Source organism: Dromaius novaehollandiae, chromosome 10 (genome assembly GCF_036370855.1).
Source record: "Dromaius novaehollandiae isolate bDroNov1 chromosome 10, bDroNov1.hap1, whole genome shotgun sequence".
NCBI lineage: Eukaryota > Metazoa > Chordata > Aves > Casuariiformes > Dromaiidae > Dromaius > Dromaius novaehollandiae.
In genome coordinates this window covers 13965651-13985577 of record NC_088107.1, presented here as the reverse complement: position 1 = coordinate 13985577, position 19927 = coordinate 13965651, and the positions used below count along the sequence as shown (strand labels likewise).

Genomic DNA, 19927 nt, shown 5'->3' with positions numbered 1-19927 from the left:
ATGGTAAGGAGGTGGTGGGTTGGTTCCCCAGTATTTGATAAGGGAAAGATGCTTGTCCACGTGAAAATACTAGATTCTGGACTATGAAGGTTATATTGGCATGCTGTTTGATTATCAGATGGATGGATTCTGTTGTCCTTTGTTTGATGAATAATGTTAATTCTGACATTTCTTCTAATTATTGAGCATTTGGCTTGTATTACTAACTTTCTTTCAATCAAATTTTGTTATATTCTTCATGCTTATGGTAGTTAGAGGTGAAATATCTTATTATTAAGAGTAAACATGTGTTATAATTTAGAAAAGGTCAAAAATTTATGGAATGCCTTTGAGGAGAAATGGTATGGCAGGAAGGAGGGGAAGGACAGAAAATAGAAAAGTTATGTATTTATATGTAGTTATACTTACTCTGGTGCCCATCTACCAGCATTTTGCTGCAGCAGTCATGCAAAACAGATATGACTGAAGGATGCAGTAACAAATCTCTGTGCTAAGCCTACCACTAGGAATATGTATGTTATGCAGTTAATCCTGGGTAAGATGCTGTTGAGTCTGTGTTTATAGGTTTCCCCATACTGATTATGAAAGACTATCTATACATTCAGAGAAGCAGTGAAAAGCCAGTAAAGCTCAATAGATGTTCCACTCAAAATGATGGGACTTTTGTCCTAACTTGGGTAGGAATAGGATAGGTTTCCATTAAAGTAGATAGAAAGATCATAAGGTAAGGTTCCAGGAAATGGATTTCAAAGTCAGATTGTTAAGGATCGACTTGTTTCTGCCTACCTTTACCCCCAAATCTTCTCACAAGGAACAAGAATATGAGAGTTGTGTATATTAATAACTAACCCTTGCCACTAATTCAAGGTTACCTGGAAAGTGATTTCACGTGTCTGCCATGTTCTTTGATTTTCTCCTTATTTTTTGGATGATCAACTGTGTCCCAAGGCTTAATGAATCTACTGGGCTTTCAGATCCTTGTATTGCAGGGTTTTGTTGCTGTTGCCTTTTGAAATAGGCATTAGATAGCTGTTACTAAGCACTGTTCTTGCCTGCAAAGAGGAATTAAACCTTTTAATAAAATTAAGCTGTATTTTCTCGGTGGCTCCACAAAAAATCACTCCTCTCCTTCTGAGCACATCAGATTGATAAAATGGCTTTAAAAAACAACAAATGAAAGTCAAAATGGAGAGAGTTAGCAATATGGATTTTTTTTTCAAATCTTCAGACTACAGTACACTTGTTAATTCAGGAAGCGCTACTTATTTTGAAGATGGGGACAGAGTGTTCTTATCACAGGCAGAATCATCTGTAAGGAAGCGTTGTAGGGACAGGTCATGGATGTGCCATCCAAAACAAGCTCTGTATTAAGTATCTGAGCATCTGCAGTTTCTTTAGCTTGTTACTGCTCAACTTGTTTACATTGTTTTCTTCTCCTGCATTGATATTGCAGCAGATGAGAAAAAGGGAGAGATCTGAGAAGACTTCTTTTTCCTTTCTGGATGGACAGGAACTAGGGAAGACTATCTCATTTTTTTCTCTTTGCCCACAGATGTAAAGCCATAGGCTGGAACTGCAATTTGAGAGCAGCCCTTGGGGAAAGGGAGAGGGAGAGAGAGAGGGGAAGGTGCCTTGACAGAGCGTCTTTTCCCTTGTAACTGAAAAATGTGCAGGCTGTTCAGAGTAGGTTAGGATGAGCCTCCAGATTTCAACAGACTTCTTTAATTACTAAATACATGGTCTCAGACATGATTATAACTATGTAAGACCTTTTGCTCTGATCTGTGGAACATCACTCTTACACTACATTCTCTTATGTGGTGACTGCAATAAAAATGATAGAGAACTTAAACTTGAAAATACACTCACGGAGGCAGAGTGCATTCTCTTGAACTTAAACCATTTTTCCTCATTTTGATTTCCTTGAATTAATATGCACGCTCCCCAAGTATTTCATATTATTGTTTATAAGAAGCTGATTTACTCAGTATTTTACCACAGTGATTCAATGTTAATATTTTCTACTTTTCATTGGAACTACTGAATGCCTGAGCAGTTCGTGCCAGGAAATTCATTTAATCTTTTGTATAACATGAGGTTTAAAATAATTCCTTATCAGAGTGTTTGAAACTCTATGAATGGAAAATCTTGGAGAACTTTCATTTCTTGCAGTCAGCTTTTTCATGGTATGGTATGTGTGTATGTGAGTATATATATTTTTTATGATTCAAAGTTCAGCTGTGTTACATTAATGTAACTAAGTAAGTGTATGTGGGCCCATTGCAATGGCTGCAGCCTTCTTTCCTGTAATATGTAACTTGAGTATACTCTTCTCAACTCATTTATAAGATTCAGATTCTTCCGTCTTCCTTTGAGGGGAAGATTCCAAAGAGATAATGAACAGTGAGGCCAGGCCTTTTTTTTTTTTTTTCAACTGAAAAGATTTTCCTTACTTCTGGAGCTTGTCTGCTGCTGCTAGCCGTTCTGAAAGTTTAAATTGCTAAGTGCTGGTGTTGTTACTCTAATTTTTCCTACTTGATGGACTTGTGAACAAACCTCCTCCCTTCCTGAACTATCAATTTTATCTCCCCCTACCCCACAAAGTAATCATGACTCCTGCTTCCCCTTACCCCCAATAACTATACTCTCAGCTTCATAAAAACAGTAATAGAACAATGGTCTAAAATATTTGGGCTAACCTCACAAAATGAGGAGCAGTCAACTGAATAGTCAGCTCTTCCTTCTCTGTGCTCTCATAAATAGGAAGAAAGCCCTTGCAAGAGGCCTCTCTTCAGTACTCTCCTGCCACCTTTCTTCCTCTCTGCAGTGTTTTCCTTGCATTGCAGTCTGATCCCATATCTTAGCTGAGGGTGTTGCTGGGGCTAATAATGAATTACTTGAAATAAGAGTGCTTTCTCTGTTAGCAAAGAACAACTAGGGAAGGTCAGGACTATCTGCCTGTCTGAGCTTTCTTTTGTGCCATAACTCTAGTTACTTGGCCTATTAAAGGGAAAAGATAGAACTGCAGTCTTACAGGGTTCGTTATACGCAATGTTTTGCTGTTTGCCCAGATAATCACTGTGTCCTGGCCAGGTGCTGGCAGTACTCTCTCGGTCCTCAGGATCGTCCCAGGTATGGCAGGAGATGATGGCCCATTAAGGCCACTGTGGACCTCCGTGTTCTCTTTGTGGGGCTGACTCCAGCAGCTCAAATATACGTGCTCTGTATTGGAGCCACTTTTCAGAAAAGTGCTCCAGTATCCACTTAGTTGTCCTCATCAAAGTTATTTTATTTGGTCATTATTGTGGAAAGAAGATTCCACTGTATTTTTTCTGCTTGTGTCATGTAGTATCTTGCTAGTCATCACTCGGATAAGTAGTAGGAAGTTTAAACATATTTTAACAAATATGGATGCTTTACCCCAAAAGTTCAAAGGTTTAACTTATGCTGAAAGAAGAGTATAGCCAAAAGTCTAGTGCCTGCGATCCCAACAGTGAAAGCAGCCATTTTGAGAGTGCTTAAAGAAGAGAACATTTTCAGCGCTGGGGGTACTGCAGGCATTTCCTCAGTAGAAATAAAACACACAAGACTCAAGTATAGCTTGGAAAGAAGGTACACAATAATCAAATGAAAATGCTACTAACCACTTCTAGTGGTTCTGAATCCTCTAAACTGCTTTTTCAAGTCCTTCTGGTTATTTTGCTAATGGTACTGATTTATCTGTCAAGACAGTAGCCTTGGCTGCATAAGCTCTGAAGTGGACAGGGTTCAGAGAACCCTCTCTGCGCTTGCTTTCTAACCATTATACTGCCTGAAGGTACAGCAGGTCTACAAAGGCATTTTCTGCACGTAGGATTGCCTGCTAGCAAAAGGCTTTTTCAAAAAGTGTATTTTTACTGTTATACAATTTGTCTGTACATCTATCCAAGTTACAGAGCATTTTGCTACTGATCAATTTCCCTTAAAAGGAAACAACTTGTTTTTTTCCTGTTTGCATTGTTTCAGCAAATATAAGAAGCAATTTTTTTTTTGACGTGCTTTATAGAGAAGTAATACCATAAACCTTAATGAAGCCAAATTAAAACTGTGTAGAGTTTCAGGTTGAAGATGCTGCTCCAAAATAATCGCCTCTGTGCTGAATTATATTGTTTTAAACTCCTGTATTAGCTCCAGCCTGTAAAGGCTTAAAGCCAGTTCTGTAGAAACACAGATGCTGTACAGATGCTCTCTCGTGTATGTGTTTGATGGAATGTTACTACCTTATGCTGTGCAACACAGTGCAATAATTGTAATTGTCTGCAGAAGAAGCTGCTCGCAAAAGCAAAATAGTTAAGTGTGATCATGGACCAAAACAACCAAAATTGCCCTTTGGTTGTGAGCTAGGAATTCAGGAGCTCTGAGGGAATCCAGAGTATGACCCAAGATATATTCCAGATGTTGTGATCAGTAAAAGTTACTTTTGATTCTAAGGTCATATGAAGTAAGTATGCCCAGTCTGGGTCCTTTCTGATAAGCCATGAAGTCCAAACAAGCAGAATTTACCACAGCCTGCACAGGTCAGACATTTGAGTCATTGGTTGTTATGTTTATCAGCTGGCGCTAAGATAAAATGTTAGCTTGTCTGTTACACAGTTGTTCACATTTGCTGGTGTGAGTACACACGTAAAACACATTTTTTTTTAGAAAGTAATTACAACAAGCTAGCCCAAATTAGGGAGGCCCTACTGAAATTTATTTCTGTGCAGAGACACATTTGCTGAAAACTACATCCAGGAAAGCAGGATAATGGAAACACTTTCTCTGTGCAAAATCCTCTCTGCAGAATCTGTGTTTGGTGGGTTCCAAACAGGTGGAAGTTTCTGTGCTGTGTATGAGATGTATGGTTGTATGACTGAAATCCCTGGCTTTACTGCCAGGGGTTCAGTAAAGATGAAAGACTGGCATATGTAATCAAGAGGAAATCTCCTGGTACATATTTTTCCTGATGATTTAAATTATATTTTTAGGCTCCTGGGATGCTAGGTCCAGTAGATCTTCTATAAAAAATAAGTAAATAATTGAATAAAGATTTAAGTGATAACCAGGAGAATCAAGTTATGAGTGTTTTGTGTTATGAATGTTCTTTTTTTTTTTAATGAACAAGCAAACCAGTCATTGTAGCTCTGCTTCATATAAAACTGGTATGCTCAATAATCCTCATCTCTACTTGCCGCAGCCTCCCCGCATACCTGTAATAGATAGTGATCTAATTCTTTAAGACATAAAAGACAAAATCACCCATGCATGAACATTCATTTTAAAATTAATATTAATAACTAATTTGCCTAGGCAAACTAGGCAGCTCTTCATAGTCAGTTAGCTATTCAAAAATACTCATCAGCCTCCAAATTGTATCAATAAAAGAATAAAAAGAAATATATCCTAGGACCAGTGCAAGCCCAGGCTGCATCTGATCTCTGCTGAGAGTAGCCTAATGAGCTGAATCATTCTAGAACTGTCTGGATACAAAATACAAGGCCCTGGTGTCAGTACTGTTGTTTCTGTGTTCTTGGTAGTGCTGCTTGGATTTGCCAAAAACTCAGTATCACATCCTGTAGAGATGCTGTGTTTAAAAAAAGGGCGGGAAGAGCATGATCATACTAAATAAGATTTTATCAAAATACATGAGTAATCTAGATTATGGAGGAACAATGCAAAATTTGTAAAGTGACGATGTAAAAATGACCATCTGGTAATTAAACTGTGGGAACAGAGAAAACAAATAGAAGCAATGGATGCCCTGGGCACTTGTTTATGTTGCAGCTTGTTTTTATGCACCTTCTTTTATTTAAGAATTCAAGAAAAAGCCTCAATAAAAGATAAGCAATAAATATGAGCTTGGGAAATTATGAAATATGTTTCTGAGAGAAGAATAATTTCTCTTTAGGTTTATCTGTCATTATCGACACAAAGGTCCAAATCTTGATTAGAAATAAGAACAACATTGGAAAGAGTATGCAATTTTATACCACAGTGATAGAAACTGTCTAAAATGAAAAGGCAGGTTACTTATATGTTCCTGAGGATCATAAGGATCATAAAAATATTTTGCAGTGATCTCCACTGAAGTATTCCCTGAATATCTTACTAATTGGCTGTTACGCTAGAAAATATTATAGCTGTGGTAAAAAATATAGTAGAAAAGAAGAAGAAAAATAAATTGTGTTGCTGTCTATTTATCCTGTATTTATCCTGTGATGAAATCATTAGTCTGTAATTTTTTGTTAATAAATGCATCCATTTTACACGTTGGCTTTTGGGACACTGAACTAAGACTGGCAACTACACTTAGCACTGCAGTTTCTGTTTTATAGAAACTAGCTTTGCATAGCATAGGTTACATAGCAAAAGATACTAGCCTAAGGCTAAAAGGTCGTACAGCAGAAAAGGCTGCATAGCAGAAGAGTTTCAGCTCAGCTGCCCAGATATTCTGGTATTGTTGTCTGTAATATAGAATGTACGTGCCAATACAGCCTCTTACTGCTCTCAAGAATATTGTTAGACCTGACCATTGCTTTCAGCCTCTTACTTTTAAGAGGACCCAGGCACTTCAGAAAGTGTAGGTGCTCAGCACTATTGAAACTGCAGTCCTGTAGCATCCAGTCTGTCATGCGCATTTTCTTGTGGACTTTTTCCGGTGTTTAATAAAATGACCCTTTTCTTAAGTCTTTCTGACTTGATCTGCTTGTTTGGAAAAGCACAACTTGTCATGATTCGTGGCATATCTTATCCTTTTGTGGTGCCTTCAGATCTTTTCCTGTGGCAGCAAGGGACATAAATTCAGACAGTGCACTTTGAGAGGATTCTTCCCAGACTTGCAATGTGCCAAATTGTTTGCTGTTGACGTGGGCTGTATCTACAATGCCTGTAAAGGAACCAAGTATTCTGCCAGAGTGCCCCCTCCATCCTGTATTCCCAGAACAATTTGAATGTTGTGTCATAGCCATGTGCCATTTTGAGATCTGCACGGACTTGCACATTTTATGCTCTGAAAATTAAGAGATATGCAGCTCTGAAACAAGTTTGGATTTGTGTGTGTGTGTGTGTGTCCACTCCCTCCCGTCTGGCAAAACCTGACTGTTTTCAACACTTTCTCCCTAAATAAGGCAAAATTTTGAAAATATAGTTTTAGAAGTGTACATTCTGAGTGTACAACTGAGTCATAAAAGCAGATATTCCTGAAACTTGTACATCTGGATAAATAACTACTTGAATAGCCTAATAAACAAATCTAATAATAAAAATCTAATAAATAAGCACTCCATCACTTGTTGCTTTCCTTGCTTCCTGCTCCTGTTGTATGCTGACTTCAGCTGAGATTATAAAATCTTTGAAGTAGAGACCATCTTTTATGAAATGTGTCTGAAATAAGATCTATCTTAATATCCCACCCACCCTGAGTGGTAATGTTTCTATGAGTAGGATTCATCTCCCTTAATTTTAGACATGTATGTCTGAACCCATCTTCTGGACTTGCTTTATTAGCAGTAGAGGAAAAACAGGCATTTATAGGATGCGATTCATCTTGTTCTCAGGTAGAGGTCTAACTGTGTGGTCACTTAATTTCCATGCCTGTCTAACAGGCAGAGGGGTGCTATGGATAAGTTATTCAAGGTTCCTGTTTAATTAATCCAGTGGACATGATTTTATCCTGATAAACAGCTAGTTGGTAATTATTTGATTATTAATGGAAACGCTGACTCTTCTGACTGAAGAAGATCCAATTCTAGAGTATTATCAGTCAACTTTGAAGATGAAAACAGGGTAAATGAATTTAAAAATTGCTTTAAGTTAGTCATTTTTGATGTCTTTATAATGTATAATTTTTACTGCTATGTTTAATATATTGTCTCAGTTACCTTTATATAGCCATCATAGTCTCTGAGTTACCTTTTAGTTATCCCTTTGTATCTTTCATACTATGGTGTGAACCTCAAAGGAAATGTGCTGTAGTTTGGACTTGAGCTAGTATATAGTGCATATAGTGATCTACCTAATAGACCTAGCAATTTTTTTCTTCCTGTGAATGTTCTAAGATCACATTGCCATCTTCATTTATGAATTATCCCAGCACAGTTGGTGCATTGCTTTAGCAGCTGTTTTTGTCTATTATTGCATTCGCTTTTCTGAAAGTAATAGATACCTGTAATAAATACAGTATTTGAAATTTCTTCTGTGCGATTTGTTAAGCATAAATTATATTGTGTCATTTCTATTTCTTGGCTTTAAAAATAGTCTTATGTATATTTGTGAAGTGTATAATGATATATCAAATTATTTAAAGTGTTTCAATAGGCAAAACTAGTTTTAATTTTCTGTAAATTACAGTAGTGAATAAAATGAATGACAGAGAAATGTTCAGAGAAAACAAGCTAGAACAGTGTTCATATTCATTACTTTCTAATTGAAAATTACCAAAATATAGAGATAGTTATAATCTTTGTTAGGTTATACTACTTGCAATACTGTCTTTAAGAGGGACAGATGCAACCTACACCCACTGTAATTGGGAGAGGAGGAGACATCTCTGAAGTAGAGAGGAAACCTCATGGCTGCTCTACTTTATATCCAGCTGTCTATTTTCCTTCTTCCAGTCTGGCATCTTTGGGCCACAGAGACATCCACAGATCCCCGAAAAAGTGGATTATGTAAGAGAGTTCCGATAGTATATAACTCAGAATTTTTCCTGCATTATTGGAATACCATTACCAAAAAATGTTCTTTGGTGATGTTTTGTGTGCTACTCTCAACATAGAGGACAATTTAGGTTCCATAACAAACGATATTTAATTCCTGGGAGGGTTGTGGAGGGTGGGGAGTGTCCTTGTATTCCTGTGATGCCTTTCTGATCTACACAATCTTTTGCAAAAAGCAAGGACCATTTTTTCAAGGATTCACATCTAGTGGATTTCTCCAGTTCTAGTCACTGTTTCCAGATTCCAGTGGTGTTACAAAGATGTGATAGATCTGTCGAGCCATTTGTCATGTGCTTTGTTCAGTTGCTTTTATTCCCATAGTTTAAATTATGAATAGGCAGTTGTAGTCATGGTGCTTGAGTTGTTCTTTTTGAGTTTACTCTCTAAGTCATCTCTGATTCAGCTTTGATTTTTCTAACGTGTATGTGTGTTGGAGGAATTCTGAATACTTTTCTGGGAAAGTTTCCTTTAGCTGCCAGTGCTCTAATGATGCATCTCTAAGGCATCTTCCTCCAGGATTACTGAATGGTCACCTAAAGGCAATGAAATATTCTGTTAATACCCTTACATCATATTCTTTGTGCTGTACAACTTGAAATATTTGAATTTTACTTTGGGTTTTAACAAGTTTGGCTTGCTTAGTTAGAAATGGCTTTTTGTTGGTTCTTAATTTAAGTTTTATCATTAAATATTTGAAAATAACAGCTGGTATATCATTTACTCTGCATAAATTTATTAATTCTTTCAAACCTATATTAAGCAGTAATTGCCTAAAACCAGGGGAACTACTTAAGATATCTCTTGCTGTTGCTTTAAAGAGTTTTAATTTCTTGCGCCACTGACATCCACAATGGAAACTTAGAGGCCAAGAGCAGAGCTTCAGGTTTTTCAGGCTAGTAAGTCATTAACTAAAAAATTATCTAGCAATTCCAACCCTTTCCATCCAGAAGTTTCATTTGTATATAAATTAATGCTTGAAAGGATGTTACCCTATCTAATATTATTTGTTCTTCCTATGGTTAATTTCACTTATTCCAGTACTGTGACATTCTTTTTTTATTTATTTATTTTCTGCTGTTTTGATAATAACATATGTTTGTTTAGGACCCATCCATTTGTTAGAACTGATTTTATGCTTAAGTCCTCCTACAAAAGTATAGCAATGAAAAAAATGCTACATACATTCTTTCCTATTAATACCTTTCACCCTAGGCTGGTATGCAAAACTAATCACATTATCCCTTCTACTGTATTTTATATATACATCCAAAGCTTCTTCCAACAGAAAAAAGACCTCTTCTGATATACGATCAGGTTTATCCTATTTCCTGCATACTTTATTTTCTTCTAATTCTTAAAAATACATTTTTTTTCCATGAAAAGCAGGTCTGTATATCCAATATGCTATATTGTGTATGGAATGTATCTGCAGAAATGCAGTGGGCTGCATTCTGGTGTCTGCTGCATTGATATAAGCCTGGGGTAACTCTGCGGGGTGAGGTTAATCACGTAGCTTAGTGCAGTCTGAATCACTGAGAGTCTGCTATTGTAGCTGACCTACAGTTATTGCAAAGACATTTCCAGCCTACATACTCCATTTTTTTTCAGACATGAATAGAACAAGACCTAATATGAATTTCAAAATTAAGCCTTTTAACATTTTAGAGCTGAAGCCTTGCTATAGTAAAACAATGTTGGATTCAGTGCCAGTATTGGATCACAACCATGATTTGGATGGAGGAACTGTGCAGCTGCTTGGCTGCTGCTGTATCACATGGTTTAAGCAGTGATAACAGAGAGGAAGAGAAAGGGCTTTTATAGCTCATACTGTACCTAGCTTTCCTGAGTATATCCATGCTGAACAACTAGTGGGAACAGTTATCAGTATCAAATGTCTCAAAGCACAAGAAATTTACTGAAAAGCGTAACTATTAATCAATTCAAGAGTCCAAATGATGATCTTCCCCTTCTACTTACACAGATTTGGAACCCTAAAACAAATATATTTAACTTGCATCATATTTCTTGAGAAGAAGGGAGATTCTGTATAACTATTCTGTCAGTTAACATGGGAGGTTAGGAAAGCTTTATAAGAACTTTTTCTCTTTAACTAGTTCAGAGAAAGAGATTACCCTCTTCTTTCTAGTAATGCTCATAAGGATTATAATCTGCTTTCGCGTATTTCCTTTTAATGGCATCATCAGAGGAAGTTTGGTTATTTAGCTTACATATGCATCATCTTCAGCAACTTGGTCTATCTTTCAGCATCAGTTATCCAAGTGAAAAAATGTGCCAATCTCCAGTATGCTTTATCACTAGGAAAGTTACTTAAATAGATGGGATATAAGTAATAACTATTTTTGCAAAGTAAAATATAAGTGGGAGAATTAGTTAAGTGTGATGCCATCTGAATACATTCTCTGCCTCAGAATGATCAAGTGATATTGTTCATTATATACATAGTATATAATTTGGATACAAAAATACCTCTTGTGGTAACGCTGTATTTTATCTCCTAACCATTTATTTGAACTATATGACTAAGCTGGAATTGTTAAAAGAATAAATGTGATGTATTTGCATTTGCATGTAATAGTTTCATTCTAGTTCCCACAGAACACACATCAGATTTATATGTTCTTTATATGCCGTGCTTCCCTGCATATCAGTTAATATGCGCATTTGTTTTAGGACATGCTTTAGAGGAACAACTCCTAAAATGACAGAAAGTAATCTCATCCAAGCTAATGAAGTGCTGCTTATTGGCATTCTGCTGATCTACCTGAAAAAGAGTAAAGGGTATACAGGATAATAGTTTTCTCACATTGGTTTGGATTGCTACTAAGCATACTTTTCCTTTTGTTCTGATAAGGAAATTAGAGCAACATTTCCAGAACTTAGCAGCAGCATTCCCAAGCCTCCATTCTGCTTTGCTGCTCACCAGTCTACTACTGGGACTTTTGATTTTTAATGTTGGAGTCGGAGCAGGACCACTGAGCATAAGATAGACTGCATACAGTTGATGAGAGGTGTCGCATGGATGGACAGAAACTTGAAGTGTGTGATACAAGGACAGGAGATGTAGATGGGGACATAGAACTAAAGCCCTAAAGTGGGAGTAGTAGAGAGCGGGAGTGCTGGTTATATGATATGGGGAAAATATGCAGCAGAGAGCCCAGAAAGGTGTGTCCACAGCCCAGTAAGACAGCTGCTTCTGCCGCTAGAGCAGATAATGGGACTTTCCAAGCAGTCTAAGCTTGGGAGCCCCTTTGCACAAAACTGTGCTCTATGTAATGATTCCTGACTTCCAAAAAAAGGGAGATTTCCAAACAGAGCTGAAACTCCTTGTGTTCTAGTGATTTAAGCACAATACCTGCACAGATTGCTGTGTAGTCTGAGGTATAGATAGCCACTTTGGAGCAATTAACAACCTGAGGAAGAATCCTGCAACTCTGCCAGCTAAGCAGCCCCCTTGACCGCAGCCCTGGATAGGATGTTCATAGTGATCCAGACAGCTCAGTTTTTTAATAAAGTGTTCTGTTTCTTTTTGATCATAATACAGAAAAAATTCCGCAAGATTAGACAGATGGGGAGACAGACTGCTGTATTGCCTCTGTTATTCTCCAAATGGTAGCTCATGATTATTATACACTTTTTACTCAACCATTATACTCTGAAATGCACAATAAAGGTGAAGGATCACTGCTTGTTGTGCTGTATGGTCTCTGGAGTGCAGTTCTATTCCATTTATGTTCTCAGAAAGAAAGAAGCTTTAGTTTGCTATTATGATAGATACTTACTGGTTTTATTATATCTATGAAATTATAAACTAAGTTTGTTTAAGATATAATCTCTTTTAGGAATTTCTATGTGATGTGTTTTTTTTTTTTTTTGTCCTTCATAAGGCTTATAGTATAAGCAAAACTCATATATGCGCTTTTATAATAGACTAGGCTATCAATTGCAGAACAAACAATAATTCTTGTAATCTTCTTTGCCATGTAAGAAACTATTCACATGTAAAGTACAATTCTGTGATCTTTAGAAAAGTTTGCCAAGGGCAAAGGCCTCACAGAGGTGGTATTGAGGGACGGTTGCATGTTTATTTTTGTCGTTATTCCTCAGAATGTCACTATTTTATATTTTACTGGTGAAACACATTGTAAGTCCATTCATCCTGCATAAAGATATATACATTATCTGTATGATGTTAATCTGCTTATGTGCAATGGATTTCCTGCAACAATACTGTAAGAGCTTGAGTAATAATTTAAACTTCAGCAAGTTTCTTTTTTGTTTAACGCTTCACTGGAAGCTAATAGTGGGAATGTAAAGAGAATTGTATAATGAAGTGCAGTTCCCTCAGTATGATTTTTTTTTTTAAAAGCTGAATTAAGTTTTAAATAATGTATTGGTTTCTAAAAATACCAGCTGATTGAGGCATTGGATTCCTGGTCTTGTTTTGCATGGTGAAAGCTGAAAAACTTACTGTGATCTCTCTGACAGAAGTTGAGCACAACAGATCTGAGATAGTGTGAAATGGTTCCTAAGACATAAGGTAGGACATATTTGCCCAATACATTGAAATGTATTTTTTCCAAATCTGCTTGCAATAGTCTTAAATCATCATTTTATGTGTTTTTGCAATGTGTATGAACTATGAAAGAAATCCCCATGATCCTTCCTGTATTACAGCAAATGCAAAAGCAGACTTTCAAGTTTGTGCAATGATTGCATAGGATGCCTGTCCTCAGAGTTTGCTTATGAAAGAGATTAGCATGCTGGTGAGCCTTACTCCTGTGGATATATGATGATATTATTCTGTCTTAACTGTCATTACAGGACGAGATGGAATGGTGATTTTGCCCCTTTACTTTTATCCCACTCTGCCTAAACCCATCCTGATAGTTTCATAAAGAAAGTGGAAACTAGCTCTGTCTGCAGTGTGATACCTCAGAACACCAATGCTTTTTGTGGCTTTCTTTTTTTCTTTTTTTCTTTTTTTTCCTGGAGAGATGAGAGCTTTAATGTGATAGAGTTGTTTTCTTGTTCTGGCTTCTCTGCCTTCTTTAACTGATGGGAGCAGAACTGCCTATATTAGGTTTAAACACCTGCATTTGACCTAATACCCTTCAGTGCACTGTGAGCAAGTCAAAAGCATAGTTAGGATAAAGGGAAAATGTTGTGCCTGATCAGTCACAGCAATCTCTGGAGAACCATCATTCTGACAAGGTTAAGATCGAGTACAAGGAACCCCCCTGTTGTAAGAAACCTGGCACTCCGAGGGTGTAGATTTCTTGAGATCGATTTGAGATAGGAGCAGTGACAGAAAGCACTGCTTTGGCCTTCAGCTTAAAACTTAACTTTTCTAAAAATGTTCTTTTCAGTTTAGAGACTTTGTTTTTTATGCAGTCTTCATAGTTGGTCAAATTTTGCGCTGGTTTATGGTGAAATTCTGGACAACTCATTTTCATACATTTACTATGAAGTAAATGGGAGCAAAATTTGTTAATTACATATCACAGAAGGTGTTGCAAGAATAATTTGGAAAAAGTCTGAACTTGTACATCTACGACAGTACGTAAATTGTTTTTAGCAAATTGCACATGATATTGCTATAATAGCAGAGTGATGGTATGAACTGCAGAAGGATCGTATACGTATAAAGAAGTGATTTTTACGATGCAGTATCGCTTACTGCCCGCACTGTAGCTTTGGGGGAGGCAGTTGAGGAGGATCTTAATGGAAAAAGTCGTGTATAATTTGAATCATTTAGAAGCATGCCGTGACTATGGGAATAGGCAGTACATGCTGTTTCCCCCGGAAGTGGCTGTGCTGCCGCTTCCAGTGCAGCCCAGCTTTCCTGGCAGGGGGCACCGTGTCCCCCCACGGGCGGCAGGGGCAGGGGGCGGACCCGGGCCCAGGCCTCCGGGGTCCCCTGCTCGCCGCCGCGGCCCTTGCCCGCTCTCCTCGCCCCTGCCCCGAGCCCCCCGGCCTGTCTCTCCCCCGTCCCCTGCCCCTGCGGCCCGGCGGCTCCCGGCGCCACTCCCTCCGCCCGGGCTGCGGCCCACGGCGCCGGGGGGCATAAATCCCTCCCCGCGGGCAGCGGCTCGCCGGTGCGCAGCCACGCCGCGGCGATGGAGGCGGCGGGCGGCCGGGCGCTGCGGTGCCTGCTGGCCGCCCTGGGGCTGCTCTCGGCGCTCAGCGCCGCCGGGACGCTCTTCCTCCTGGCGCAGTGGCGGGAGCTGGGCGCGGCGCTGCGCGAGCTGGAGGCGGCGCGGCCCCCCGCGGCCGGCGGCTCCCTGAGGGCCCCTCCGGGCGGCGGCCCCGCGGCAGCGCCCCCCGCGGCCGCCCGCAGCAAGCGCAGCCGCCGCGGCGAGGGCGCCCGCGGCCACGTGCGCGCCGAGAACGACGAGATGCTCATGCTGCTGACCTACTCCATGGTGCCGGTAGGGCTGGGGCCGGGGGCAGCGGCGGGGCGAGCGGCGGGGCCCGCTTGGTGCCGGCGCCGGCGCCGGCTCCGGCCCCTGGGGATGCTCCAGGGACGGTTTGGGCCGCTCGGTCCTGAGCGGGCCCCCAAAGGCGCTCGCGTCGCCAGGTCTGGTCCGCTTCTGCTGCTGTAGGCTCGAGGGCGCGCGAGAATACGCGTTTCGTGACGCTTCTTCGTGCAGTCCAGTGTCTGGGGAACAGTCGCTGCTCAGTGTCGCTCGTGAATGCTGAGGCCACATGTAGTTGGCGGATCCTGTATTTTACAGGTTACGATTAAACTTTCTAAATGATTGTCAGGTCGATAAATGTAGCAAAATCGTTCGCTAGTAACATGGATTTAATGAAACTTCTACAGAAATTTAGTAATAATTTAGATAAAAGTCAGTCTTCAAGTGTCTGAGGTTTCAGATTTTTACATCTCTGCATCACTGGTGGAATCCCCCATGTTTGTTCTGCAAATTTTAAAAATTACTAACTGGAGGTGATGTTTCAGTAACGTTCCACTGAGATTATTGTCAGTAAGCTGTTGTAGGGACAATTTTACAGTGGTAACACCTGTATGAAATTGGTAGTTATTAAGATTGTGGGGCATAAGTGTTTATAGCATGAAAGTTTGATAATGCAATCGTTTGGGCTTTTAGGATGTAGGGTTTTTTGTTTGTTTGTTTGTTTTTCCAGTGGCCATTTTTATCTTGTGCTTTGAATTTAGAGTTTGCAGTACGAGACCTCTGCAATTAGAAGAATGTGTTTTTTGTTTTCTGGTAGTACGGCACATTGAAAGGTATCGGATATTCTGTTCTAGTTTCTGATTTGACTTGCTGACGTAGCTGACTTTTTCATTGGACTGTATGTGTCTCAGTAGAGCATTTTATTTCTTGGAGTCTTAAAATCACATGGCTTTGAACTCAAAAGATACTTAAAATAATGTGAATAACTTACCTCTAATTTCTTTGGTAATTCAGAAAAAATGTAAAACGTTATTTTGGGTCAAAGTGGAATATAAATGTTTTTTTGGTGAACCATATGTTTTCATGTTTCTGTTACTGGGCAGTTATTTCAAATTAGAAAACTCAGATGACTTGCTAGAAACATGTAGAAAAAAACTCTGAAAAAATAGAATGTTTTCCTTAGGTTTTTTTGGATCAGATAATGTTACAAAATTATGCTACATCTGTCAAATGTTTTTGTGTGCTGTATCTGAATTCTTCACCAAAACATTTGGCCAAAACTTCTTCCTGTTTCTCTTAACAAATCCTCTTTGTGTTTGGCAGTTACAGCTCAGTTTGTCCCATCTGATATGAACTGCTGCTTTGAATCCAAAGGATCCACAAACAAAATTATCACAGGAGAGATTCAGATCCTGGCAGGGCTGGAGCGCTGTTGGGTCTGTGTGCTGTTAGGTGCTCAGGCCAGGATCGTTAATGAGATGCCTAGGTAGTTCTGGCACTGGCAGTTAAGCGTGCTAGTCCGTCATTAAGTAGCAGATATGGCTTAAATGAATTTTATTGCCCTCCCCAAGTAGCACTGAGTGACATGATGCATGTTTTAACAGCATGTGACATGATTATTCACTTGTGCAACTTCTCCATGTAAATCAACATGTGACTGATACTGTGTGTAAGACATGCTTCATTTAAATGTATGTACCCTGCAGGGAGTTGCTTGGGTTTTTCTGTGGCTTTTTGTTCTTACAGAATTTCCGTTAAATACTTTTTATTCTGGCTGCTTCTCAGAAAAGTGCCTAACTGTGTGCAGTCTCACTTGCTCAAGCGAAAAAATCCGTAGAAGAATTCTCCGACAACCCCCTTCTCCATTTTTCTATTTGCTCCAATGTGGAGACCTGAGGACTCTATGGCGTGAGCTAAAGGTCTTTGCGGGCGGTGGGGTGATTCCTATTGTGTCAGTGGCCGTTAGAGTGATGTTCCGGGGCTCTGCTGAATGTGGCCTGAAATGGAGGTTTTGCTTGAGCAGACTCTCTTCTAGTAGAGGTGATTTCTGCACCTCCTGATATTAAACAGGTGTCAGTATCTTACAGCTGTATACAACAGCTGGTTGGGGGAAATCTGTTTTGTGGATAGCATTCAAGAATCTTTGAAATAACATTAGGCATCAAAAATCATATTTCAGCTTCGAGAGCATGGATATGGTTTTGGTTGTGTGCTTTTTGATAATGGTATTTATTTTTAAAAGAATAAAAATAGGAAATTGGCAAATCTGCTGTTGCAGGAGGACTGATGGGAGGGGGTGACTGATAAGCAGTGACTTTTAAAGTGGGATTTAAAATATTGGAAGAGGTGGTGGTGGCCTGTGGGTATCTCTTTAATTATCTGAATAATTGCTTCATAGTTTAGGGTATTTGTCATTTTTTCTGTCTGTCTTCAGGAAAAAGAACTAAGCTTATAGCATTTAAACAACATAATCACATCTGTACCTTTCTTGGCGAATGCGATGCGGGTTGATAGGAAGGCTGATGTAATAACCTTTTCCTAGTTAAGCTGCAGATTCTGATGTAGGCTCTTTGTTACAGCACATTCAGTTCTTCAGTGCCATGTTGTTTACGTCACCTAGATTGCACCAATTGGCAAGAATAATGCTGTTGAGATAATTGGAAGGCTCCAAAGTTGGCTGTAATCACTTCAGCCATCTCAACAAAAACATTTAGATTAAAATGCAGCTTGAATTAAAAAAAAAAAAAAAAACTTGGACAACACGTATTGTATAAATTATAGTGTAGAAGCCAAGTTCTTCCGAAGGGTGAGAGGGAAGAGAACAAACAAAGTCTGATATGCAAAACCAGTTAGCCCTTCTCTGCTAAGTTAAAAACTGAGTCTAAAACTTCTAAATATAAAAGCTGTTTCAGTACAGTCTGGAATCCAGTGTATCTGACAGAATTGAAATCTGTAATCAAATATAGTTTGATTTTTGCAGCAAAAGAAGACATGCCATCAAAATAATTTTCATTCATTTGAATCTGTTACATTAGTCATTTGAAGCTAATGATGCATGAACTATAAAAATAAAGATTGACAGTGGCAAATAACCTTAGATGCTAGGATTAAACGTTATTCTTTGCCCTTCGTAGTAACTTGCACTTGTTCTGTGTTTTGAGACTAGTGTATTCCCTTATTTATAAATAAAGCAATTGTATGAAGCTGAATAAAAGTGCAACTCTGTATGTAAAAATGTTCATAAATTACCATATATTGCAAAGACCTGAAATAGTATCTTTCCTCTTTGACTATAAAAGTTAGACTTTCCTATAGAGAGTTGAGACAGTTCTAGTGCTCATTTTTGTAATGTTCTTCTTATTTGTGTTGGGTGTTTTGATGATGAGTTGCAAAACATTTTGTAGTGTTGTTTCTCAGCATGCAGGACATACAACAATGAACAGTTCACTTCTGGGTTTTTATTTCAGCCTTCTGCAAATGTGATGAGATCTTAGTACATCAGATGCCCATACAAGCATTCACAGAGTCTTCAGGAGCATTTTTCTAGGCCTTATCTATCCCAGAGTGTCTTTTAGGCTGGAAAGACAATGTGCCATAACAGTGAAGCACATCCAGTGAAAATACAGCTATGCCAGCAGACTAGCAATTTGACTGATACGGCTTTGTTGCAAATATTTGCTGTTATAGATAGGTATAGCTGTAAAGCTGTGTCAGCAACCTACGTACAAATACAGAGAATAGTGTAAACCTCCCCGCGTGCTGTGTTATTGGGTGTATGAGGTTAACTCACTCCTTTTGCCTGTTGAGTTCCAATTTGCTCTATTGTGCTAAACTGAATGGTATCTTAACTTTGGTGATGTATGTGTGGATCAAGCAAACACAACTCTGAGGAACTGATAAGTTTATATTGGCAGTGTAAGAATATACAATCATAGCATAATTTAAGCTGGAGGGATCTTCAGGAAATCATCTGGTCCAGCTCCGCGCTTGAAACAGGGCTGACTTCAATGTAAGATCAGGCTGCTCGGTGGACAAAATGCATGAAACATTAACGTGAAGATAAAAAATAAAGATAAAAGCTTGCTTATGATAGAAAGGAAAAGAACTACTCTATGATGGTCAAGAAGTGCATCTGTGGAATCATAGCCTAAGCATTTGCATAGCAACTCTTTGATCTTGTAAGATGGTGAATATCATCAGCTATCATTAAAGTCTGTAGGAAGTCAGAGAGTTCATTACTCTGCAGGACTAAGTGTTGTATTAAGAACTTGCATGTCTGTTTAAAAATATAAATTGGGAAGAAAGGTAGAAGCAAATACCAAAAACTTAATGTATTTGTAAAGATGACCCTTTAGTTGATAAATTTTGGTCCACTCTAGATATAAAGCATCTGTATGAATTCACCTCCTCTAGCTTGGTTTTATAAAGTCTGTCATTGCTGGATTTTAATATTTTGAATGGATGAAGGTCCATTCCAGCTTCACAAATCTGGGTTATTCTAAGGTAACAAATGGCTTACTTCGAACATAGCTCATCTTTGATATTGGATGTGCTTTGTTGGAAAAGTATCCATCATTTGGTATAAATATAAAATATATTTGGACTTAACACTTACTGGCTGATTCCAGCTTTCAGTGCCTTCCATTGATAGAACCATGCATGAGCAAAAACATGCATTTTAATTGCAGTCAGGTGTAAATCTTAATGCCTAATACATGGAGTTGTCTGCCCAGTATTTTCTTACCATCTTCATTA

The 19927-nt window shown here is 38.8% G+C and overlaps 1 protein-coding gene across 5 annotated transcripts in view; it reads left to right on the top strand.

The window, feature by feature from the left end:
- Positions 1-19927, top strand: part of GLDN (gliomedin) — a 117297-nt gene that overhangs the window by 79268 nt on the left and 18102 nt on the right. For 2 of the 5 annotated variants that reach the window (XM_064517360.1, XM_026097082.2), the window contains exon 1: positions 14564-15184. The exons of the other annotated variants lie outside the window; for them this stretch is intronic. In XM_064517360.1, coding sequence (XP_064373430.1) covers positions 14873-15184 — 312 coding nt within the window. In that variant the 5' untranslated portion in view covers positions 14564-14872. Of the gene's footprint in view, positions 1-14563; positions 15185-19927 lie in introns of those variants that run through there. 5 annotated transcript variants of the gene reach the window in all.